The sequence below is a fragment of the Diceros bicornis genome, chromosome 18 (genome assembly GCF_020826845.1).
Source record: "Diceros bicornis minor isolate mBicDic1 chromosome 18, mDicBic1.mat.cur, whole genome shotgun sequence".
In the NCBI taxonomy this organism is placed as follows: Eukaryota; Metazoa; Chordata; class Mammalia; order Perissodactyla; family Rhinocerotidae; genus Diceros; species Diceros bicornis.
The window spans coordinates 56,511,898-56,538,267 of NC_080757.1; the positions used below are offsets into that span (position 1 = coordinate 56,511,898).

Below are 26,370 nucleotides of genomic sequence, written 5' to 3' on the forward strand. Positions count from 1 at the left end.
TGTCTGTCCGGATCCTCCTAAGTACCCATATGCCATCTTGTTATCATCTCCTAAAGAAAGGGATAACCTTTCCCCCAAGTGTTAGCCCCAGGTCGTCAGTGAAAGGACAAGCTCTGGGAACAGCCCAGAGGGCGACACTGCCCTGGGGATGCAGGACAAGGGCCAGCACTGAGGAAGTAAAACATGGATGAGAGCATCTCATCAAGGACCCCACAGGCAACATTGTTGAGAGCCAGCTACTCACTTGGAGAGACTCTTCTTGAGTTTGAGTCCTTGGCTGCTGCAGTCAGACAGGCGGTCGAGAGGGGAGAGGGTCCTGACAGGGGGCAGGTGGCCATCGCTGCCATAGGAGGGCAGCATTCCTGAGAGGTGGCCGTCTCCAAGCACGTGGAGTGGAGGGACCACGGGCGACGGGGTGAGGGGCCCGTTGAGGGCCTCCAGAAGAGATACCACTTCATAGCCCGGTGGAATGTTCTCTGAGGACTAGGGGAATCAGATACAGGTTGGAAAATTAATTAAATGTTCTTCGTTTTATGGTATGATTGTGTTTCCTACTCTATATGGGAAAAATGTTTTCTTTTACATCCAGTCTGGGGGTCTGGCAAGAAAAGCTTCTGTACTAGAGGCAGGAGAAAGATAAAATGTCAAAGAACCACACATTCCTAGATTCTGTTTATAGATGAACTTCTTGTTAATAATGTTAATTTTTTTCTGATAATAATAGAAATATATGTTCATTATAGGAAATTTGGAAAATACATAAAAGTAGAAAGAAGGGAAAAAATTCATCAATAATCAAATCACCCAAAGTAATAACTTTTGTTGGCATTCTGGTATATTTTTTCCAATTTTTTCCCCTTGTACTATTTACACAGTTATGATCAATCTGTAAATAACAATTTTATATCCTGTTTATTTCACCAAACACAAATATTTTCCTTCATCTGCGTCCCCTTTTCAGAGATCCTATAAGTGTACTAACTGTTCTACTGGTTCTGGGTACTTGGTGGTGTCCAACGTTTTCTACTGTAAACAACACATCGATGAACATCCTTGTGCATAAATCTCTTTTTTTCTTGGCATTAAATTCTAAGACCTTAGATTACCAGGTGTAAATGCTTTTAAGGCTCTTGATATATACAGCCATTGTTTTTTCAATGATCTTTCAATGATCTTACTCTTATAAGCAGTACAGAATACCTATTTGAATTGCTTCTCTGCCAGCGCAGAGTATCTTTAAAAAAGAAAGTTTTTAAATTTGCAAGGTGAAAAATGGTATCTCATTTTAATTTGCATAGTGTTTATTTTTAACATGGCTGACTTTATATTTTATTTTACTTTTTGACAAAGATTGGCCCTGAGCTAATGTCTGTTGCCAATCTTCCTCTTTTTCTTTTTTTTCTCCCCAAAGCCCCAGTACATCGTTGTATATCCTCGTTGTAGGTCCTCCTAGTTCTTCTATGTGGGATGCCGCCTCAGCATGTCTTGATGAGCTGTGAGTAGGTCCGCGATCGGCAACCCCTGGGCCACCGAAGCAGGATGTGAGAACTTAACCACTGCACCACTGGGCCAGCCCCAGGTGACGTTTTAAAAAATGATTGTTGGGCTGGCCCCATGGCTTAGCGGTTAAGTGCGCGCGCTTCGCTACTGGCGGCCCGGGTTCGGATCCCGGGCACGCACCAATGCACCGCTTCTCCGGCCATGCTGAGGCCGCGTCCCACATACAGCAACTAGAAGGATCTGCAACTATGACATACAACTCTCTACTGGGGCTTTGGGGGAAAAAAAAAAAAGGAGGAGGATTGGCAATAGATGTTAGCTCAGAGCCGGTCTTCCTCAGCGAAAAGAGGAGGATTAGCACAGATGTTAGCTCAGGGCTGATCTTCCTCACACACACACACAAAAAATGATTGTTAACCAGCTATGTTTCCTCTTCTTAGAATTTTTTTTTATATCCTTTGCCCATTTATCTACTGTTTTATTCATATGAGCTATGGCAAAAATATTAGCCTTTCCTCTGATATAAATGTTGCGAATACACTTTTTTTCTTTAAAGGATTTGTTGTTTGCCTTTTAATTGTGGTCATCTTTTACACATCTGAAGTTTTAAGTTTTTTATGTGGTAAAATCTACACATTTTTTTTGTAGTGTTCCATTGCTTTTAAGCTTAGAGAGTCCTCTCTCATCCAAAGTCAGTTACAGAATTATCTATAATTAATTCTAGGTTTTTAATGTTTGGTTTGCTTGGTTTTTAACATAGTTAACTAGTTACTCCATCTGTAATTCATTTGTTATCTGGTAAGGAGTAAAGTGCTGAACTGATTTTTCCTCCCTAAATAGCTAACTAATTATCCCAATACCATTTACTGAGGAATAAATCTGTCCCACTCAACTGTTAGTGTACAGCAAGTCAATATCTGCTTGTCTATAACTACAAAGCTTCAAGGCTTGACATTCACACTATGAACAACCCAGGTGAATTATTTCATCCTAGTCACTGAAGCCATGAAATGGGATAAAGAAAAACAGTTACCTTCTTCAGGGATTCAGATAAAGATAGTAAATTGTACTCAAATCCAAAACAATCATCCCCTTGTTTCTGCTTGAGGGAGTTCCAGAGTGGACCCCCTGGAGTGACACTGCAAGCAGACAGCTCTAGGAATGGTAACTGTTAACTGGACACCAAGTTCCCAAGGCAGAAGAGGGAGGTTTTAAGGATCTGCTTCCAATTTTCCGTTGCAATATTGGCTAGTTTTAAAACAAACATAATCTCAGGCAGCCTACTAAATACTTCAGTGCGCCAAGGTCTAATAACTTGCTGCAAAGTCATGTAAAGAAGGACAAAAGGTGAAAAAAGCCAGTAAGGAGACTCTAGAGCATTTGCTTCACGGGGGGCCATGGTTCCGAGCCCAACTTACTGAATGCTCTTCCGAGTCAGATGTCTGGGAGGAGATGATGGGGTTAAAGCTGGCTGGGGACAGTGGGCCCAATTTTTTCCTCATGGCTCGGATCTGAAGCAGTGCCCGGAAGGCTGTGAAGAAGAAAAGACACAGTCAGGACATCCTGACGCAGGAGTCAGGATGAACAAGAGCCCAGAGGGAAACCACGATCCCTCCTCCCAGCATTCATCAGTTTGCAGCCCCAGCAGGGTCCACCCACCACTCGCCCGGCTCTGGGGCTTACGCAGTCGGCAGATGGGGCAGTTGTTGGCCTGGTAGCGCAGGGTGTCCGCACAGGTGTTACATAGGCAGAGGTGGCGACAGGGCAGGATCAAGGTGTCCCGGACATCTGAGAGACACACCACACACTCGGCACTGTTATCGCTCACTTCATCCTCAGCCACCTGGCCGGGGAGACAGAAATTTAGCCAATGACACAAAGATCTTCATGTCCCCTACTTTCTTTACAAGGCAGCTTGCCTGAAGGGCTGAGACAAGTCATAAGAACAAATCTGACATTTTCACTGGACTTTACAGTTTACCTGGTGCATTCACACACTCAGTTTCACCTGTACTGGGAGTTGTTTATCTCCAGCTCATCCTATGAGCTCAGCCCTGGTCCTCTGGGACAGCCTGAGCTGAAGCGGCCCAGGAGACCATGCAGGGAAGGGAGAGGGCAATGGAAGCACCCTGCCAGGAAACTGAGTGAACAGGGCTCTGCAGAAGAATGAATCTAAACCCACCAATGTTTTTCATTTCCAAAGTGATATAAATATAATCATCTGAATTGAGGAACCAGAAAATACCCTTCTAGGACCAAACTGATTCCAGAGTTTGGCACACTAAATTCCTACATCCTGGCTTTATCAGAGAATTCCTCACTCTGCCTTGTGGGAAGACTACATTCAGATCTTTGGGTAGAACTTGCCTTCGAATCTTGGGTGTTGTACTTGTTTTCAATTCCGTAGATCTCCTGAAGGAGGTAGCTGACCCCATCTACCTGAAGAGCAAATAGACAAGTTCAAGGGCAGGATGACTCTGCTGAGAGATAAGAGTGGGAACTCACCCCCCACCCTCTTCGGTAACCAAGGACAACCGATGCACAATGAAAAAAAAGCAAAAGCCGAGATGAGTAAAGGATGCTTTTATTTACTTCTGTTTTCTCTTTGAGAGGGGAAAGAAAATCAAATGTTTAATTCACCCACCATTATTCACATTATTCACCCACCCAGCAGGGAACATAAAAGCCCACAAATACAACAATAATCCTTGTACTGCAGCTTACTCTTATGGACAGCTGAGAAACGCACAGGCTAGAAAAAGGACGGAAGAGCATGCATCAAAATAGAAGCATTAGCTGTGTAATGAAAGTTAAGTTTAGACATTATAAACATAAGGACTGGGAAAGAGAAAGAAAGAGAGAGGAGAAGAAATGGGCAAGGAGAAGAGAGGAAGGAAAAAATGTAGAAGCGAATTGCTAGCAAGGCCTTGAAGGAGGGGCCAACTGGGCCCCTCCCCTGCCTCCAGCATGCAGTAGAATTACCCTCTTGGTCCCGTTTCTTAAAACCCCAACTTCAATGCCCAGTTTCCACTAGCCTGGGTTGGGTCAGTGCCAAAGCTGGCTACCCCTGTGTCTTTCCTCCAGCCCACTTCTCTCCTCTGCCTCGCCTCTGTCCCAGTGATCCCCTCCCCTAAGACCTAGCCTGTCACTGATTTCATCTGTCACTGATTTCATATTTCACTTTCAAGTTTGACAAAGTCTGTTGCTAATGCCAATCTAGTAACAGGAAAATAGAGAACCCATTTCTCAAATAGAGGCAACTCACTGAGCCCTGGCCTTTCCAGGCAGTACCCAGGGCTCAGGATCTTTTTCCTCCTCTGCCTCTCTTAAAACTTGTTTTAACCTAGTGATTATATTGGAAAGGACATTATCGACAAATTTATGCTAAGATATTATTGACTACAATTGACCTCATTAATGGGGAGAGCACTTAACCCAAAAGAACGAATAATGTAGAATTTCAGGTATCTATCACCCACCGGTAGGGAGGCCTGCCAATGCCACTGGCACCACTCTCCCCTGCTCACCCTCCGCGACTCTCCTCCTACCTCTGCAAGAGTGCAAAGAAAGTGCTGGCACACAGCGGGGGTTAGGAATTCTAACAGACATATGCATACCTTGCTGATCACTCTGGAAAGGGGCAGATGGCCAGCAAACTGAATTTTAGGAAAGCAACGGTGGGATAAATTCAGCAAAGGCTCTAGCTGGCCCTGAATTGGACCCCAATACTTTATCCTTTAGCTTGAAATGTTTCTCACCCTGGTATTTTAAAGAAAAAGAGTTCTCCCTAAACCTAATGTCAGAAGACAAATCTTGTCCTTTCATTTCTTAAGTCCTTTGCTCAGATAATGGCTGCCTCAACCCCAACAATTCTGGAATAATAAAGACACCAAAAATCAGTATTTCTTTCAGGCCACCCAAGCAGTTTCTAACACATAAAAGCACTCCTTTTTTTTTTCTTTTCTTCTTTGATTAAAAAAGGGGGTGGGAGGGAAAGAAGAGTGCTTAGCAAAAGAGTAAAAAAACCACCACAACAACAAAAAGAGCGAAAGTAAGAAAGAAGGGGCCACACCAAGAGTCCCTGGCCCTCAAATACTTACGACTTGTTTCTGTTTGAGGGGCTTGACACAGAAGGTTCCATCTGTGTGCTGCAATGAAAATATGACAGTTATGACAAGGCAGTAGGGCAATAAAGCACCAGATGTTCTTTTGTTACTTCTCTCAATTATGCGTGTTCTTGGACACCAGAGTGGACTTACAGACTCCCAACACGGGATGGGCCTTCCAAGCACCTGGTCCACCCCTTCCATTTTAAGAAGAGGAAACGAGGACTAAGGGTTGAAGGTCATGCAGCAAGGTGGTGGCAGAGCTGGAACTAGAGCCCAGTGTAGCCCCCGGGGGTGCTCCTTCAACTCCCCCACAGCCTCCTAAGCCAGACCCATTCTGCTGAGCTCAGGCAGCCAGCAGACAAGGAGGACACGTGTCCTTGCAGGAACGAAAGAGTTAGACATAATGATAAAGTGAGGCCCTATTAGGTTACTCACTTACCTTTTCAAAAGTGCCCAGCAGTACATGGCAATGGCCAAAATACTCTGAAAGAAATGAAGGCACATGGATGAAGAAGAAGAAAGCCAAACAGTACACTTCGATGCCTATGGACCTTCCCAGAGTCTCTGCGATCTGGCAAACCAAACATTCTGGGCTGTCACGGGAAGGGCCCATTATGGAACCCAAGGAGCTTGGGGACACCAGTGTGGGGGATGTAGAAACTGCCTGCCTGATACCCACAGAAAGGGCGTGTTGTTCCCAGGCCACAGCTGCTGCCAGGCCCGTGTGCCTCAAAAGGGCAGTGGGTGCAGCAAGAGAAGATGAAAAGCACCCATACCGTCTCCTTCATCGACCACAGCGTGGACCACTAACGGATAAACTTCTCTGTCCAGGTCAAAGCCAAGCTGAAGGGAAAGAAAAGAGAAGGAAAAAAAAGAGGACTCAACACGTGTAAAGGGCACAGTCATCCATCAGAAAAGGATATGTCAGGAGGGATTAACCCCTTCACTGCTCCTCCTTCATCAACCTCGTAACTACCTAAGTTCGTTTGATTGAAGACTACCAGCTACTTTTGAAAAATCTCCTAGATGTAAAGTCCTCTAACCTGCAGGTTCTTTTCTCTGAACATAACTTTCTCAAAATATCCTAGGCTAATGGGCTACTTTGGGGTAGAAAAATTAACGAGGTTAGGTGTATCCTTTTAAGGGCATGAAGAAGTTACAAAACTGGAGGTGAGCGTGACCTTTGAGCACCTGGGCAGTCCCTTTGCTGCTGGCTAGGGTCCTAAGCAGCTCTCAGGACCTTCTGGGTCCACGTGAGGAAGCTGCCCCGCACTTTCTCCCAGCAACCTGTCACCTTCACCAGACGCAGCTCACCTCCTCCTCAGCCCACTCTGAGGGGTCCACAGTGTGCGAGGGCAGGCAGAACTGCTGGCACACGCCTCGCTTGTAGTGCACCGTCTCCGACTGTAGGCTGTTGTCTTTGGGGACGTAGCTATGGATCACAGTGGGGAGCAAAGCAAAAGTTAGTATCTAGCCCAGATGAGGTTGGGAATACTATTAAATTTATCTATTCAACCCACACATCCACAGAAAGGTAGCTTAATGGATTTTTAACAGCATACTGATGACCTGAAGGGCTATGCTACCATCTGCCACTGTACGAAGACGGCACAATTTGAAGGTAAAAGGTGAAAAAGTCGGGCTCTGCAGAAGAAAACCCAAATTCAGGAACCAGATCTCACCGGGTTGTAGAAAAAGAATGTTTTCCTCCACAGGTGAGCACATCAGGCAAACCCTAACCTGTCTGGGAAGGAAGTGGCTCACCTGGTCTCTTGTTCTTACCTGGCAATACCATTCTGGAACTCTTCAGTGGCCTGATAATAGATGGTGATGGCCACACGAGCGTCTGTGTCAAAGGTGAACTCTACGTTGTAGTGGACTCTAGCTTTGCTGGCCTCTTCTCCAGGGGTCTTCACTTCCTCAGCACATCTAGAAAACCACAAACACTCAGCATTTTGGGAGTAGCAAATCAATATTTTGAAATTTATCTTTTATCTTTTTTTTTACTTAATATATTGCAGGCTTCTCTCCATGATATAAACTTAGGCCCACATCTTCATTCTGAATGATGGCAGAGAACTTCATTACCACCACTGTTGGCCATTTATGTTATTTCTGATATTTCAGTGTGCTACACTTAACATCCTTATGCGTTTGCCAGACTTTTGTTTTTGTTTTTAGTTTTATTTCAATCAAAGTTACTAACCACGTAGTTTAAATAGTTTCCACAAGGCTTGTCACAAAAATCAGCAGGCCACACTCCTTCCCTTTCCTCCTCTTCAGAGGAAACTGCCTTTACCTCTTTAGCTGAGCATTTTGGCATTTACCTGCATGTTTCTTTCTTTTTCTTTGTGAGGAAGATCAGCCCTGAGCTAACATCTGTTGCCAATCCTCCTCTTCTTGCTGAGGAAGACTGGCCCTGGGCTAACATCCATGCCCATCTTCCTCTACTTTATATGGGACACCGCCACAGCATGGCCTGACAAGCAGTGCATAGGTCCAGGCCCGGGATCTGAACATGCGAACCAAAGCAGAGCGCGCGAACGTAATCGCTACACCACTGGGCCGGCCCCTGCCTTCATGTTTCTAAATAACATGCTCCGGTTACTACTTCCTGATTTTCAGTTTTAGGCATTATCTATTGATTTCCCACTTTGGAAATACGGATTCCTTTCTCTTTCCTCATGCTGCCCCATACAGGTACTCCCCCATCCCCCTAGTCTGTTGTAATATGGTTTTGTTAGTTTGGTCCATTAAGCGTCTATATTACTGTGATTATATCAACATTATTCACAGCTTAATCACACAGTAATCTATGATTATTTTTCTTTTCCTGCATAAGTTTTTCTTAGAGTTCGTGCTCACTTTGTTTATTTCAGTTACTTAGTTTTCTGTGTACTAGTCATGAATTCAAACCCAAGCCCTCTGCTGGCTGTCCCTAAATCTCTAGACGTTCAGATGCACCAGGTGTTCTATTTATTTCATCTTCTTGAGGAGGTCCCTTCTGGAGCCTCTGACCTGCTCCACCTGGACCCTGGGCCCTCTGTATCTGCACACTGCCGCCATCCCGGCACCTCCCTCCCCATCACCCTGGTGAGTCTCTTTGGGCTCTCTTCTGGAGAATCGCATGTTTCCTGCATTTCCTGGCTTCCTCTTTCTCAGGTTACACTTTCATTTTAGTGGAACACAACTTCCCTAGCTTCCTGAAAAAAGGTGTGTTGGAGGGATAAAGTTCTCCAGAGATACTATTCTACACTCACACTTCATTGAAAGTCTGGCTGAGTAAAGAATTCTAGGTTATAACTACTTTTAAAAAGCCATTCCAGGGGCCTGGTGCAAGTGGTTAAGTGCGCCCGTTTCGCTGCGGCGGCCCTGGGTTCGCTGGTTAGGATCCCGGGCGCGCACCGACACACCGCTTGTCAAGCCATGCTGTGGTGGCATCCCATAGAAAGTAGAGGAAGATGGGCATGGATGTTAGCCCAGGGCCAGTCTTCCTCAGCAAAAAAAGAGGAGGATTGGCAGATGTTAGCTCAGGGCCGATCTTCCTCACAAAAAACAAATGAAAAAGAGCCATGTCAGGGGCCTGCCCGGTGGCGTAGTGGTTAAGTGCAGTGCGTGCGCTCTGCTGCTGGCGGCCCGGTTTCGGATCCCGGGCGCGCAATGATGCACTGCTTGTCAGGCCATGCTGTGGCGGCATCCCATATAAAGCGGAGGAAGACAGGCACAGATGTTAGCCCAGGGCCAGTCTTCCTCAGAAAAAGAGGAGGATTGGCATGGATGTTAGCTCAGGGCTGATCTTCCTCACAAAATAAATAAATAAATAAACTAATTATTAAAAAAAAAAAAAAAGCCATTCCAAAGCATTGCTGCATTATCTTTTAGCTTCCAGGGTCGCTCTCAAGAAGTAAGAAGCCATTCCAATTGCTGATCCTTTTTTCCTTTGATACAGAAGCTCCTCTTTATCATCCATTGTGCTGGGCACTCGGTGGTCCTTTCAATTTAGAAACTTTACATTATGTATGTCATTGATGATTTCCTTCCTTCTATATTCTCTGTTCTCTCTTTCTAATACTTTTTTTTTTTTGTAAGGGAGATCAGCCCTGAGCTAACATCCGTGCTAATCCTCCTCTTTTTGCTAAGGAAGACCGGCTCTGAGCTAACATCTACGGCCAATCCTCCTCCTTTTTTTTTTTTTCTTCCCCAAAGCCCCAGTAGGTAGTTGTATGTCATAGCTGCACATCCTTCTAGTTGCTGTATGTGGGACCCGGCCTCAGCATGGCCGGAGAAGCGGTGTGTCGGTGTGTGCCCGGGATCCGAACCCGGGCCGCCAGTAGCGGCGCGCGCACTTAATGGCTAAGCCACCGGGCTGGCCCTGTTCTCTCTGTCTAGAACCATTAGTTGGATGTTGGACCTTCTAAACTGGTGGTCTCTTCTTCGCATCTTTCCTCTTCTATTTTCCATCTCTCTGCCTTTTTGATCCACTTTCTACAATATTTCAACTTTTCTTCCTACATTCTATTGATTTTTTCATTTCTGCTACCATGTTTTAACTTCTAACAGCCTTTTTCTTCCCTGGATGCTCTGTGTCATTGCGTCCATGAAATAAGACAATATCTCCTCTGTGTCTCTGAGGCTGTAAATCAAGTTTTCCTCTTCCTGCATAGTTTTTATTTCCACTTATTTTTTTCCTGTTGTTTGTTTTGCCACGGTCTTTCATACTATAGGCGTTCCTTATACATCTAAGAATCTTTGGTTGTCTGTTCATATTTAAGAATTTTACAATCCCTGATGGAACTCTGAATGCATAGTGGGGCTTGGGGATACCGGGCTTCCCTGGGGCTCATCTGGGTCTGTTGAGGAAGCTCCAATGCCAGTCTCTTTTTGTCTTCCCATCTGGACAGGTCCAATTCCCCAGAGAACGGTTTTCCTCTCTTCTGACAAAGGCCTGGCTGCCAGCATTCTGGGAGGTAGCATGGGGGGCCAGCTGGAGGACTCAGCAGCCCACACACCTAAATTCACTGAACCCCCTGGTTTTAGTACTGAGTCTAGCCCTTAGCTGTGCCTGGATCCCTCAAGTCCAGAGAGTCTCTGTTTGAACTTTTCCAGGGAGAATCACCTGCCAGCCTTTTGTCAGGTGTGGGGAGGCAGTTCTGGCTGTGTAGTATAAGGGAGGAGATCTGACTTCCTCGTAAGCAGACTTGCCACCAATCCTCCTCAGGTAAGCCTTCCACCCTGATGTCCAGAGGTACCTGGTACTGCCAGTGCCTGAGCCCTTTGTGGATATCACAGCACAAACAGGGTGATGCTCAGTCTTTCTTCTGCTTGCTCAGGATTCTGATCTCTTGGGTCTACTTAGTTATTTAACATTCACCATCTGTTTCCAGCCTCTAAAATTTTGTTGCTGTTGCTCCTTTCCCATTCTCCCAATTCTTGTGGATTTATGCTTTCTAAAAATACTCTTGGGGCCGGCCCCATGGCTTAGCGGTTAAGTGCGTGCGCTCCACTACTGGCGGCCCGGGTTTGGATCCCGGGCGCACACCGACGCACTGCTTCTCCGGCCATGCTGAGGCCGCGTCCCACATGCTGGAGGGATGTGCAACTGTGACATACAACTGTCTAGTGGGACTTTGGGGAAAAAAAAAAGGAGGAGGATTGGCAATAGATGTTAGCTCAGAGCTGGTCTTCCTCAGCAAAAAGAGGAGGATTAGCATGGATGTTAGCTCAGGGCTGATCTTCCTCACACACAAAAAATAATAATAAAATAAAATAAAAAATAAATTTAAAAAAACTTTAAAAATACTCTTATTATTACTTAGTGGGGTTTTGAGAGGAAGCAAAAGTAGATGTTCAATCTCCATCTTTACCTGGAAATCTGAGAATCAAAATCGATTCCCATAATCTCAGAAAAACAAAACAAAAACACCCTTCACCTTAACATTTATTGAACACCAGCTGTTTTCCCTTCCATTATCTCATTTAATTTTGACAACAGCCAGGAAAGGTAAGGTTAATTATCACCATTTTACAGATGAGAAACTTGAAGCTCAGAGAGGTATTCAAGCAAGCATCCATGGAGCTGGGAAGCAAACTGGTCTTCTGCTTCCAAGCCAGATTCTCTTGGCACGTCACAGCTGCTTCATTCTATTTTAGAGCTGCAGCCAGGCTGCCACGTCAGAGGCTAGGACCTCACAATGGCTCAGGACCTTGACCCTGTCTCCATCAAACACGTGAGCAGGCCTCACTATGTGATGAGAGAAACAAGTGGACAGAGTAGCTGAGAGCTGGCAGGCTCCCGAGGCTTCATTAGCCTCAATCTATTCTGCTGCTGTAGGAATCCTCTGCAGAGGGTGAACGCCCAGCTGCAGACTGTTCTGCAGCAAAAGAGTGCCCTTCTTGGCTCCCTCATCCCCAGAGTTGACCCAAGGGGTGGGGAGTAGTTGGGGAGGCAGTTGAAAACTTCAGGGACAAATGAAATATAAAAAATTGAGAGAGAGAGAGAGAAAATAGACTAGTGGCTGCTTAGGCCAGGAAGATGGGTTTTTAGGGGAAATGGGGAGTGACCTCTAATGAGTATGGGGTTTCTTTTTGGGGTGATGAAAATGTCCTAAAATTAGGTAGTAGTGATGATTGAACAACTCTGAATAACTAAAAACCACTGATTTGTACACTTTAGATGAATGAATTGTAATTATATCTCAATAAAGGAGTTGTATTAAAAAAATGATCAGAGAGAAATAAACTTCCTAATGTTAGTAAGGCTGATCTATACAAGCATAAAACGGTCTCTGAGTCATCTAGCTTGTCCATCCAGAAAAATTAGGGACCTCTGATTTGCCCTGACCAAATCTGTCTCCCCAGCGCACCAGTGAGCCTTAGCAGACGGACATGCTCTCTGGAGGGCAGCATCAGTTTAAAAAGTACGCTATCTCAGGGACAACACAAAGAAGGCAAATGTCGGTGATAATTTATATTGATGATGATGAAACAAACCCAGGGCACTCTGAGTTCCTCAGAGGAAGGGCATATGAAATTAAGAATAAATTAAAGACATAAATATAAGTAATAAAATAAGGATTTCATATCCCAAGTTTAGATATTCCATTTTTACATAGGCTTGTTGAGGTACCTGCAAAATTCACTTTTTCCCTCAATAATTCTTCTTTTTTAAAAAAATTCATAAAACAGGGATAATAATTTGGCTTCCCGGAGAGTCAGAGTTCTTCACAAACACAGACTATCCACATAAAGTTCTGAACAATCTAGATGGGGGGAGACCTAATCTACGTAGACGAGGTGCTGCCGTCAGCACCAGAGCAGCTCCTGTCCTGGAGGCCTGGAGACTCGGGCTCGGGGTCTGGCAGAAACTGCTCTGTGAGTCTCTCTGGGAAGTTGGCTGCCCCTGCAGTAGGAGGGCATCTGGCACTGGCCCAGCCCAGCCAGGGACTTACTTGACGAGTCTCAGCGTGTCCTTTCGGATGTTGATCAGGCTTCTCAGAGTCTTCACTGGTTCTTGGGGAGGTGGGGCAGCATAAGGAAACTGTGTCAAAAACAAAGCGGGAGAAGACAATGTGTTTATAAAGACCCACGACTGTCCCTCACTGGTCACAGCCTTTCCAGGTGAGGTGGGAAGGCGCCACTCTCCTAAGTGAGGACTCGGAGACCCAACATACTAAGTGAACTTGCTCAAGGTCGCAGCTAGTGGTAGAACTGGGATTCGATTTGGCGTCAAAAGAGCTAGATTTATCTGCTTTTTCCATTCTATGAAGCTTATTTGAGTCAGCATTCAAAATGGGGAGAACTAATAAAAACTCCTACTGAAGTTCCAAATACCAAAGGACACACTGCCGCCGAGTTAATCACAAAAGGCTTTTCCATCTGACCTCAGACAACAGGGAGCCAGACCTGCCAGGTTTTTCCTTTAGTGAAGCCACATGTTGTCTTAGGAATTCAGGAACTGCAAATAAAACAGAACCCCATCATGTGTACAGAGCTGGGCTGCAAACAGTGAAGAACAAACGTTCCTTGCAGCTGATCATATAAAGCTGAGTTTTTAAAAATGTGAGCCAAGGGCTCTTTTGGGGTTATCAAAAATTTGTGGTTGTCCGTCATTTACCTGACATTTCCATGCTCTTTCCCATTGAGACCTCTAATTTGGAGTTCTGAGTTGATGATAATGAGGAGATAAGAAGGGGAAACAGTAAAAAATTTAATTGGGAATTGCTTTCAGAAGAGTAAGAATGATTTAAAGTGTTCCCAGTATTGTTCTAATGTTATTTGGGGAATAAACATTTTTTACATATAATCCACAGAAAACCTACTAGTCTTTGTAGCTTTGCCAAACTGTGGTACTCCGAGCTCTAGAAGAGTCCACCTCTTGGTGCTGGGATCAGGAAACAGGACACCACGTTATACTCTACCTATGCCTTCACAGATTTTTGCTGAATGTGGTTCTTTTACTTGGGAAACATAATTTAACCCAGAGTACATCTGCTTTTATGTATTCAGGGTGATTGCTGATAATTCACGTGTATGGATGTGATACCTAAGAAAATACATTCACCCTAAATTATGTGCATTCAGATTACCCACTTTGTGGGTATTATATAGCAACATTTTACTTTTTCATTGGTACCTTAAACATATATCCTTTTAAAATATATGATAGTTGGTTTTTCTAATTGCAAAGCAATACGTGTTCAAGCAGAAAACTTGAAAAACACAAAAAAATACTAAATCAGCCATAATCTCACCACTCAGTGATATCAAAGTTAACACTGCAGAATGTGTCTTTCCAGATAGGCACCCATCCATCCATCCATCCATCTACCTACCTCCCTCTATATCTGTACAAACCGTCCATACTGTTTTATAGTCTCCTTTTCACATAGAAGGATGTGATAACATTTTTAAAGTCTATAATTTGACAACATGACTACACACATTAGAAATAGCATAATTTATTTAATCAATTCCATATTACTCAATGTTTTATGTTGGTTTTACTTTTGTGTGTGTGTGTGTGATATAAATGTTGTAGTGAATGCCCTATCCCTCATTTCTGCATGCTTTTTTGATTATTTCCTTAGGACAAATTCCTAGAAGTGGAATTACTAGATCAAAGAGTAAGCATATTTTTAAGACTTTTAAAAATATTTTGCCAAATTGTCCTCCAGAAAGCTGACTCCAATTTTGCTCTCCTACTAGCAGCGTATCAGGGGGCTTTTATATAGGAAAGCTGGAATTCTAGTTCAGACCCCATCTGTGGCCCATTCTCCACCCCCACTTTTCTCGGCTGTCACACTAAAGGAATTTAAAACAATCTTAAAATAAGCTTAAGCAAAAAGTAATTAGGCAGGAAAATCCGACACAAATGCTAGTCTATTCTAAAGCCAAAATAAATGACTTTGGGATTAAAATTTTTTTCTGGAGTAGCAAAGTTAATCATATTCATTTGCACAGGTACTTGGGAATTATCCATAACTCCTACCTGAGTTAAAAAAAGATGGGTTCTTCCTTTACTTTTTGCCCTTTCTCCTCCATACTTGCCAGAAAAGAAAAACAAAAGGAAAGGAAAAAAAAAAAAACCCCTAGTGTTCCTCATCTTCCATTTTGAATATTATATTCGACAATAACTGACACTGAAGCACAACTTATTCAGCTCTCAAGGAAAAGTATCAGTGGGATCAATTGTTTTTTGTAGGAACTGTATAGTATAACAAATCCACTCCTATATTTTTGGCTCTCTCCCCCCTCTCTAAGAAAAGAAAAGAAAACAATTTAAAATCTGTTTAGGAGAACCTAATCCTTTCTGGGCTCCTACCTACCAAAGCTTCCGTCTTGGTGGCCTTTCATTCATCCAATCAGAGTAGGCAACACTCAGTGGGGGTTGTAAGGAGAGACTTCAAGTGGAAAGAAGGTCCTGCTCTTTCAGGAAGCAGCCTTATAAGGCAGATGACATAGTTACACAAATAACACAAAGAGAAATGCCACAAAAAGGGCAAATATAAAGGACATGATCACTTCTGGCTGAGGTAATCTGGAAGGCTTCATGGAGGAGGTGTATTTGATCTGGGATCTTGAAGGATAGATGTAACTTGTAAATTCAGAGATGAGAGGAAGACAGAGGGAACAGCAGGAACAGAAGCAAATTGAAGAAAATATTGCTCTGCTCCTAGAGTCATCTCCCCTTCCTCTCTAAACCAGTTTAGCCCATCGTGACTCAAAGCTTCTTTGTGATCTTCACTTTTAAAATATCATTTACTGAGTGCTTACTATGTGCCAGGCACTGTGCTAAGGGTAAGCTCTTTACATACATCACCTTAGTTATCCTTGGAACAATCCTGTGAGACAGAGATGGTTGTTCCTTTTTGTAGATAAGGAAGTTGAGGTATTAAGAGGTTCAATAACTTCCTCACAGTCCCATAAGTTTTAGGGAGCAGAGTTGAGGTTTGAACATAGTCTACCTCCATCTTTCCCTAAGATGCTCCTGGATATAGCTCCTTAATCTAGAGATGATTAAAGCATTAAAATACTAGTTATTAAAAGGTCTAGGGCCGGCCCTGTGGCTTAGCGGTTGAGTGTGCGAGCTCCGCTGCTGGCGGCCTGGGTTCGGATCCCAGGCGCGCACCGAGGCGCCGCTTCTCCGGCCATGCTGGGGCCGCGTCTCGCGTGTAGCAACTGGAAGGATGTGCAACTATGACATACAACTATCTACTGGGGCTTTGGGGAAATAAGTAAATAAAATTATTAAAAAATAATAATAATAAATAAATAAAAGGTCTGAAAACACAACCCTATGTCTTTGCTCATTCTTTTTTCTTATCAAGACACTGATGAATTTTTTTGCTTGGCTACAGTATCTCCTTAATACACGAACCATTACTGAGTTATACTTAAAGCAAAAAAAGTATCTTATTTCAACTCAAAACCAGAGATTTCATTGATATGCCAACAGGTAAGTGTGACATGAAAGCAAAGGAACGTCTTCTTAGGACTGAGGGAAACGAAGCTCAGGACAGACTCAGGTTCAAGCACTTCCCTGAAGTCGCCACTGCCCCAGTCCACAGTGCTCAGAACAACATCAACAACTGTTTTCTCTGGGCCGGCCCCCGTGGCTTAGCGGTTAAGTGCGCGCACTCCGCTACTGGTGACCCGGGTTTGGATCCCGGGCGCACACCGATGCACCGCTTCTCCTGCCATGCTGAGGCCGCGTCCCACATACAGCAACTAGAAGGATGTGCAACTATGACATACAACCATCTACTGGGCCTTTGGGGAAAAAAAATGAGGATTGGCAATAGATGTTAGCTCAGGGCCGCTCTTCCTCAGCAAAAAGAGGAGGATTAGCATGGATGTTAGCTCAGGGCTGATCTTCCTGACAAAAAAAAAAAAACAAAACTGTTTTCTCAGTTCACATCCACAGAGTTTCTACTTGCTTTCCTGGAACCGTAATTTTCTCAGCCCTCTGCCTACTGAGTTAGGGAATGAGTGGTGACAGGGAAGATCAGAGTCTTTTCTCTTGGATGCAAGCACCCTGCCACAACTAGGCCAGTAAAAGGGAAGAAGTGGCTTTTCTATCCTGTATACAACATGCCACCAGGCCCACAGATGGAGGAAGACGGCCAAGCCTTCTGCAAGGCATATCCTGACTTCTTGCCTCAAGCTCAATATGGCTCATGGAATGCCTTCCCAGCCCCCAGATATCATTCTGGAGTAAATAAACTCTTAACAGCCTTATGAGGGATACCTAAATGCAGCTTCTAGAATTCTATTTCACTTTTCATAATGAAGAGAGGCTTTAGGTAAAGACTAGTGGACAAAGAATGAAATTTGGTCTGCTCACATACTTAGGGACCAAACCTTACAGGTCAGTACCTTTATGACAGAGAACTAAGGCTCAGGTTCCTCCAATCTATTCATCTAACCAGAAAACCAGAAAACGCTGCCAAAAGAAAGCCCTCTCAATGGGGTAGAATTTGGGTAACTGTTGCAATTACAGCCTGGCCAATGCCCATTCATGGAAAAAGAAAACTTAAGGAAACGTTTACTGAGTACATACTGTGTGCCAGGCATCATGCTGGGTTCTTTAGATATGTATTTTTTCATTTTACTTTATTTAATTATGGTAAAATACACATAACACAAAATTCATCACCTTAACCATTTTTAAACACACACAGTTGGGTGGCATTAAGTACATTCATTCACATGTCGAGCGCCCATCACCACCATCTAGCTCCAGTTTAGATACATTCTTATTTAATATTCTCATCAATAACAGATGTCTCTGCCACGCCCATCAGATCGTAAGCTCCTGGAGGACAGTCTGACACCCAGGAGGAACTCAAAATATGTAGGTTAACTGAATAAAAGAAGAATGTCAGTATTAACATTTCCATTTTCCAGATGAAGGAACTGAGACTCAAAAGATTCATGTAATTATTGAAGGTCCCAGGGCTAATGAGTAGCAGAACCAGCATCTGAACTCAGAACCAGGATTTGAATCCAAAACCCACGCTCTTTCTATTGCAGCTGCCTCAGCTACTGCAGAAATCTACAGTTGTTCTGATCCCAGGAGTGTTCCAGGAACCTGAGCAGAGTGTAGCCAGTCCGACAGTAAAACAATTACTGCGAAAGGTACTGAGTCCTGTTCAGGTTCTGGAAGCTAGTCTAAACTCTCTGGATTACACGCTTATGCTTAGGCAGCAGTACATACAAAACCATACCTAACGCTACACTCCTTTTAAGTGTTAACAGGAGAATCTAAGATCTTCTCAGAGAAAAGCTTTGTTGGACCACAGCACGACAAAACCCTTTTGTCTGTAAGATCTAATAGCACCTGCAGAAGACACAAGTGCACATTCAGGGTGTGACGTGTCTGAGAACACTGCCAGCAGCCGCAGCAGAAGCAGTGGGTGTGTTAATCACCACCCACCTTGTGCCCAAGATGCTCAAATGTGTGTTACTCATAGCTATTTCTAAAGCACAGTGGTTCCTCTCTAAATTATTTTCAAAGAACAAAAACATTTACCCATTCATTCAACACTCTCACCACACCCTGAGTACTGTGGTAGGCCTGGGTTCAGTGATGGACCAGCATACTTCTCTTAGTTCTGTCTGTAAGGGGCCCAGAAAAATGACGGGGCTCGCATCTGGTGCACTGCACTCCAGCATGCACCCTCCCAGAACTGGCCCGCTTGTATCTATACTGAAACAAGCCCATACCTCAGAATAATTTAAATCCCAAACACCTTAAGCCCAGGTTGGAAGTATAGTACCAGCTCAGGCAGATGAACTCCTTCAATGGGCCCCAGGGGGCTGCCAATCAAGGCCCTGTGTGAATACTGAGCAAGTCCCTCTTCTGTCTTTTATCCTGTAGTTCATCTGTTTCCTTTGCAAAGTGCCACCTGGTGACTAAATGTGGAACTGCCAGTTTAAACAGAACGGAAGCGCCCACTGAATATCTGCGTGTGTGTCTACATGTATATATAGATACATACATGCCTGCATATATATACGTGTATAGATATATATATTCCTCCATGACTGCACTCACATTTTTGTTGTAGAAAACATGGTCACAGTGCATACGAGATAATAGGATATCTTACTTCAGTTGTAAATTACTGGGCAATTTTCAGTAGTCTATAAAGCGGATTATAATCCATTTATTAAAATAGACTAACTTCAATAAAAAGTTTTTTAAAAAGTACATAATTTGCTAACATTTGCTGTTAGATTCAGGCTTGATCGTACGTATATGGCATCCCAGATTTGGCCACTAGGAACTCCTTCAGGTTGGCTCCTGTGGCCTTTTGACATGCACCCGTCATTTTTCGGCACTTTCTGGCACCACAGGATATCCCAGGTTCATCTTGTGTTTTTCCAGGCGTATCCATGGAATCGATCACGTCTCCAAGGAGCCCTGGTTCCTTTTTAGAGAAGTCTACCTTATATCATCCTTTATTCACTAAGCTTTTACTGATGAACACTTGGTCTGTTTCCAGTTTTCATTATGACAAACAAGGATGCAATGAACATTCCCTGAAAGGACTCTTAAGAGGAAAAAAAGGGAGGTAAAAGGAAAACAAATTAATATGCACAAATGCAGTTTTTACTTAGGAAAAAAATAGCTCCAAATGCCAAAAATCTGCTTCCAAAGAAGGAAATTATTTTAGACAATTTATAATTAAAATAGAAATTTTATACATTAGCAGATATAATATTCATGCCAAAGAATCAAATCATAGTTACTATGGAAACCAACATCTGGGGTCATATGAATAACTCATTTACAGCACAACATAAACCCTTTCTTTTATAGATTTTAGGGCTTTTATATTTAAATTTCAGTTCCTTTTTATTTGATGTCTCGTTATTTTCTCAGCTTTCTCTACTTCCTCTCTTCTCAGATATATAGTGTGTCCAAAACTTACCAGTGGATATTTTTAGACTGGTGATGCTTTAGAACATGTTCTTAGATCAGTGTCAGGGGAGAGCAGTTTAGTCTCTGTTTGAATGCTGCAAAATGAATACAAATTTGCCTATTTAACCAGCTGCAGCCCTGAGACAGACTGTATCGTGCCTGCTGTAGACCAGAACGTCAATGAGCTATATTTACAGCGGTAAAACCCCTTTTCGCTAATTTTCCATCCAATCCTCGTGGGGAGTCAATCACCAGTGTAGAAAGACTGGTGATCACGAAGCTGACAAGATGTGAAAAGACATTCTTTTCACTCAAATCAAAGATGTGAGGGAGACCCCAAGAGGGTGTCACAAGATGACCTTTAACACAAAGATGCTCTGTGTTCAAGTTTGGTTACCAAACCAAAGGCAGTCTATTTATAGACTGTTAACTGCTCTGCTAGGTCCCCTGGCAGAGAGCACACGGGACCAATGTCATGGCTATGTGACATCATGTCTAATGTTGACCTTTTCCAAAATATTTAAACGCTAGTTTAATACGCCCAATTAACCATGTTTTTCTGTTCATCCTAAGAGGAGATAAGAAGAGCATGAAAAATCCACTCCATTGTAAAATCACACAGACCTCAGTTAATGACCATCGCAGACCCATCATCTCCCTCTTCTTATGGTTTATGTCTTGACTCATATTGTTTGGGAGTACTGAGACCAGGTAACATGTTCAGTACCGCTCTGACATCAAATGCACCTGCAGGGCGATGTGTACTGCTTTGATGATAAATGAAACCTGCTCTATTTCCGGTTCCCCACTGACAGAGAGCCCTCGCCAAGACACAGGCTCCTCCCAGCAGGATAAAACACTACCCTGTGCTTCTAAAATACAAGTACCTTCCTGAAGATGAGCTGTTTTTAGATACAAAGGATTTTGCCTAACACCAGCTAATTTTAAGGAGAGTTAAAAGGAAAAAACAAGTGCTTTTAGTAAAGCAAACACAGTCATCTTTTCCCTCCAGCAAGTTGGTAAATAATGACTAATGGTCAGAGAAACTGCTACTTTCAGACAAGTACCCCATTCTAGATGCCTGGCTTCCGGATTTCATCTGGTCAGGAGACTCATAACCCAGCTCACAAATAAGAATCCACTTTTAAGCATCAGATTTTTGAGATGCTTGATACTGTAGGTAAAGAATATGCCCAGAGAGGCAAGCACCAGTATCAGTTGAAATAGGTATTTTAAAATATACAACATATTTTTTTTTCCAAAGAAGCATATGAATGTTCTAATGCCACTAAGTGTTAGTTTTCTAGTCATTTTTAAACAGAGGCATTTTCAGTAGGCCGACTCCTAAGAAGGGCAAGTGGACCAAATTTCCCCATTCCATATTTCAGAAAAAAAACTATAAGCTGGTCTTCAAGTTGAAAACTCCAAGCTGTCCTGCACCCCCACTGAAATACGTCTATGTAAAGATCCTGTCTATGTAAGATCCAAGATCAATGAAAAGAGTTGTCAAACCTCCATCTCTCATATTCCTGGAAGGAAAATATGCTCTAAAGTCTACTACGCTAGAAATCTCAGCTTTGGCTTGAGAAAACAATAATGGTATGAAATACAGATAGAGTTACTTTTATAAGCCAATCAAATACAGAATCCTAAGCCCGGATAAGGCCTGTTACTTTGGCTAGGCTACGTATTTGCAGATACAGCCCTAGGAAGAAAGCTATTACTGAATCAGCAACCCTAATGAGATTTTATTTTCTTTAGCTAACCATTAGATAGAGAAATCCCATACAAATAGAACAAAATAGCATAAAATAAAAACCTATAGCATATGTCTGACAGTTTTAATTTCTAAGTTAATATTAAGATCTGTATTCTGCAGCTAATTTAACATGGCGACATTTGCTCCATTTTGCCCTACTAAGCTTCCAAAAGTTTTGAGAGCTCTGATTATTCTTGAGTCACCCTTGAAGCCAAGGTTATATAAACCAATTGAACTACTTTCTTTGGCTTACATGAAAGTCTAACCTCATTTAAATACTGTATGTAATGAAATCTAGAGCTAGAGCTATAACTACTATGTTCTAGATGGTGAATCTCAGAGATAAAATACAAATATCCACAATCCATCATGTTTAGAGTCCAACTCCAAGGTTAACTTATGTCACTGGCTGCTCTCTCACCCTGTGTTCCATCCCCATCCCTCCCTTGGCCTCCTACCTTAGATCTCTGCATCTCTGCACGTCTGTCACCTATCACCTCTCAGTCCATTCTTGTAAATCTCCACTCCTGAAGCCACATCCTTCAACACCGCTGATTTTCCTATTCTCAGCAACCGCTTCTCTATGGCTTTTTCTCTTTTTACTTATTTCCTGCATGCTGTAAGACCCTGGGCTTCTGATCATCTTTCAGGGCTTGTCAGAGGTGATTCCAGTTCATCAAGAATAAATAGGTGTCCTAGCATTAACCATAAGCTTTCTGAGACTAAAAATAGCCAAGTTCCAAGTTTAAACATGGTACAAAGCAAAGATGGTGCAACAGATCATAATTCCCCAAGAAGCAATACATGCTCGTATCTCCTAGTAGCATTAGTCTGGCTCCTAGGTTTATAATTCTCAGCCTGGCCATAAATACAAGATTCTTTAAGCACTTGTTCACAATCTGTCGAGAAAGCACAGCCCCATCATTAAGCAGGAAGTCAAAAGTTCAGCAAGAGGATTTAGTGACTGGCTTCTAACAAATAAATTATGGAAAAGGAAAGATTTACAGCGGATAAACCTGACAGACATGACCTTGACTAAGTGATCAAGGTCACCATCATGAGCTATTATGGACCTCTGATACAGTGCAATGAGAAGGGCACTTACCTCTGTACTATTCTTCCCCCAAATCCATAACCCTGGTCTAATCACAAGAAAATAGCAGAAAACCCAAATTAAGGGAAGTTCTACAACATACCTATCCAGTACATCTCATTATCATGTCAAGGTCACGAAAAATAAGGAAAAACCAAGAAATTGTCACAGATTGGAGGAGATGAAGGAGACAGGACAATCAAAGGTAATGTGGTATCCTGGGTTAGATCCTGGAACTAAAAAAGGACATTAATGGAAAAACAAGTGTAGTCCTAATAAAGTCTTAGTTTTTAAAAATAGTAATGTACCTATGCTAATTTTTAGTTTGGATAAATGTACCATGGTTATGTAAGATGTTAAACATTATGGGAAGCTGGGTGAAGGGTATATAGGAATTCTCTACTATCTTTGCACATCTTCTGTAAGTATAAAAAAAATTATTAAAAAAATAAGTTCAGCAAGAGAATGTGGAGATGGAAAGGAAAGCAGAGGATCTCAAAGTGGAAGGTGTTATGTCTTGCCTCTTGTACTACCGGCTGTGTGATTTTAGACAAATCGCCATATCCCACCAAGTCTCTACTTCCTTACCAGGAAATATGCTTAATAATAGCTACCTCATAATTTGTGAGATTAAAGGCTGTTTTAATCAAGGTCCAGTCAGGAAAACAGAAACCACACCAGTTATTTTAATAGAGAGAATTTAATATAAGGAACTGGTTAAACAGGTATTGGAGAACTAAAACACGAAAAGCGGACACAGCTGACCGAGAGAGAGGAACTGCAGGAAGCAGCTACCACCCCTAGAGCTGAGGGAGCAAACAGGAGAGGCCAGGGTTACCAGATCCTGAAGCCCGGGTGAAGCTGGGACTCCGACTCCCACTGCCCCTTCTCCTCCAGCCCTGCAGGCCCTCTAGCGGCCCCTGTTGGCAGAGCCTCCCAGGGAGCAGCAGGCAGTGGAGAAATTCGGCTGCCAGTCCCACCCCCGGCGTCATGGAGCTGAGTTTAGAGGGTGATTTGGGGCTGGGAGACAACAGCTTAGCTGTTAACTGTGAAATAACTTCATAGACTGGAAATGTTACTCACTGGTACTTATTATCATTTCTTCTATTAAGTGCCTAGGCTAACTGCATGCTCTCTCTTTTTTAAAAAAATATTTTACTGTATGAATTAGCAGAGGATATACACCTTTGGTGTTATCAGCATTTAAAATTTTAATGAATGGAAAATATAGCTAGGGACATTCTATTCTATAATTATAGCAACCTTTACTGCAAAGCTCGTTTATCAGTGCTGCCTTCTAAAGATAACGCGTACGTCTGATTAATTTCTGTAATAATCAGGGCTACTATGTTAGTTGATAGGCCTGGCGAGACCATTTTAGAGAATGAAATAAGTGTGCTGCTTAGGGACGCTATTTACATGTAACCAATTGTCAAGCTATTTGACCCAGAAGTCTTTTGACTTTTATAGACTTTTGTAGAACAGTTTCGTTACAATTTAAGGCCACTAGGTATCTCTTTAAAAGCTGAAAAAGTTAACCAAATTTTTCTTTGAAATGCAACAGCAGTAAGTAGAGTTTCCCGTAAGATGGGGCGTACAATGACAACAGGAAACAGAGGTGAGAGTGCACACTTAGTTTCAGTATGTTTCAAAGAAATTTCGAGGAAATTCCTACAACACAGATGCTTTAGCTTCCCTGCTCAATACCACAGCAGTCCTCTGTGCTCTGGTTTGTTAAGAAACAGCATTAAACAACAATCTCAGCGTTCTAGCATTTAGTGGCACTTTCCAAGTCAGCAAAGCTCATGTCATAAAGTTCCTTTCTCAGAGCTTCTGGAAGACTATGCCTACACTTCATTCATCACTTCCCCCATGTGTGTATGTGTACATGTGTCTGACCTTCCCCTGAGATTACAAACTCGAGGGCAAAATCCATGTTAGATTCGTCTTGGTGGCCCCCAGAGTGATGAGACTAGCACACACAGAAGACAGAAATGGTTATTTGTAGGATGATATCCGAAGAAGATCTTCAGAGGAGGACAGCATGTGCCCACAGTGACGCTCCAGATCTTGAATATTTGCCCTTCAGACTAAATGGAGGCTGGCACGATTGATGCTCACAAATACCTGAAAGACACAGACTGCCATGTGTTTTTTAATAAAGGGTTTGTGGAGCAATATTTATTAAGTTTAACTAGGAGCTAAGACCCTCTGGTCTTGCCAGTGAGCTGTGTGCAAGACTGGAGAATGAAAATGAAATGATATATATAATCATTCAATATAATGAGGACGACACCAGGAGCTGAAAGACCCAGGTTCTCGCACTTATTGATACTCAGACCTCGAGTGAGTAATTTAATGCCTCTGGGCATCAGTTTCCTCATCTGTAACATGGGATTTATAGCCTTTGTCTATCCCATAGGGTGATTAAGATTGAATAAAAAATATTTTAAAAATCAGAGTGCGGGGCTGGCCCCATGGCTTAGCGGTTAAGTGCGTGCGCTCCACTGCTGGCAGCCCGGGTTCGGATCCCGGGTTCGCACCAACGCACCGCTTCTCCAGCCATGCTGAGACCGCATCCCACATACAGCAACTAGAAGAATGTGTAACTATGACATACAACTATCTACTGGGGCTTTGGGGGAAAAAAATAAATAAATAAAAACTTATAAAAATAATAAAAAATAAAAAAATAAAAATCAGAGTGCTATGAAAACATAGGTTATCATTAGTAATCATTAGTGATTATCATTAGTGATAATATTATCTTCTTTAAAGAATTCTACCTGTAATGCAATTTTGAATACTTGGAAAAAAGGATGTACAAATTAAATATCCTCAATTAGATAAGTATCTTTTATCTATGAGTCCCAAAGCACTTAGAGTAAATACAATTAGGATATATCTCACTTTGTGTGACCAGGAGAATTACTGTCAATCTGTCCCATACTCTATTGGAATTTAACCTCTTATGAACAGCAAACCCCCCTGGAGACATATAAACTCTTAGCATAGTGACTGGAAGGATCTTTGAGATTCTCAGTTTATGATTAGAAGGAAATGGAAGACACTCTCTAAAGTAAAATGAGGGTTCAGCAAGCTCGTCTCCTGTCTGTTGTGACGCTGGTGGTCTAGCATACATGACTTCTGCAGCACGGTCCAAACAATCAGGAGCTGATGGAGAAGAGAAAGCCCCCGTCTGAAGTGGACGGCCTCTGTCCTGAAGTGAGACCTGCGCATCCGCTGCTGGGGAGCTGGGATTGACGACTCTGGCTGAGAGCTGCCGACACAGAAGCAACGCTGACCTGCCACCCCACCCACTGCCACATGCACACACACTGTCTGTACCTCTGGGTGGTCCACGTCCACAAACAGGGGCTGCTGGGCTACGTGGAGACCAAGCCTCAGAGAAGCACCGGCACATCTACGAACTACTCCTTTCCAAGACATATTCTTTTTTTTTAAAGTCAGGTTTATCGAGATA

The 26,370-nt window shown here is 42.9% G+C and overlaps 1 protein-coding gene across 1 annotated transcript in view; it reads right to left on the reverse strand.

Moving 5' to 3' along the window:
• RNF157 (ring finger protein 157) overlaps positions 1-26,370 on the reverse strand; it is a 71,856-nt gene that overhangs the window by 15,099 nt on the left and 30,387 nt on the right. The window contains exons 3-12 of the mRNA XM_058561697.1: positions 13,058-13,146; positions 7,392-7,538; positions 6,924-7,041; positions 6,386-6,452; positions 6,049-6,092; positions 5,601-5,648; positions 3,868-3,939; positions 3,184-3,343; positions 2,919-3,031; positions 245-483 (exon numbers count right to left, since the gene is read on the reverse strand). Coding sequence (XP_058417680.1) covers positions 245-483; positions 2,919-3,031; positions 3,184-3,343; positions 3,868-3,939; positions 5,601-5,648; positions 6,049-6,092; positions 6,386-6,452; positions 6,924-7,041; positions 7,392-7,538; positions 13,058-13,146 — 1,097 coding nt within the window. The remainder of the gene's footprint in view (positions 1-244; positions 484-2,918; positions 3,032-3,183; positions 3,344-3,867; positions 3,940-5,600; positions 5,649-6,048; positions 6,093-6,385; positions 6,453-6,923; positions 7,042-7,391; positions 7,539-13,057; positions 13,147-26,370) is intronic.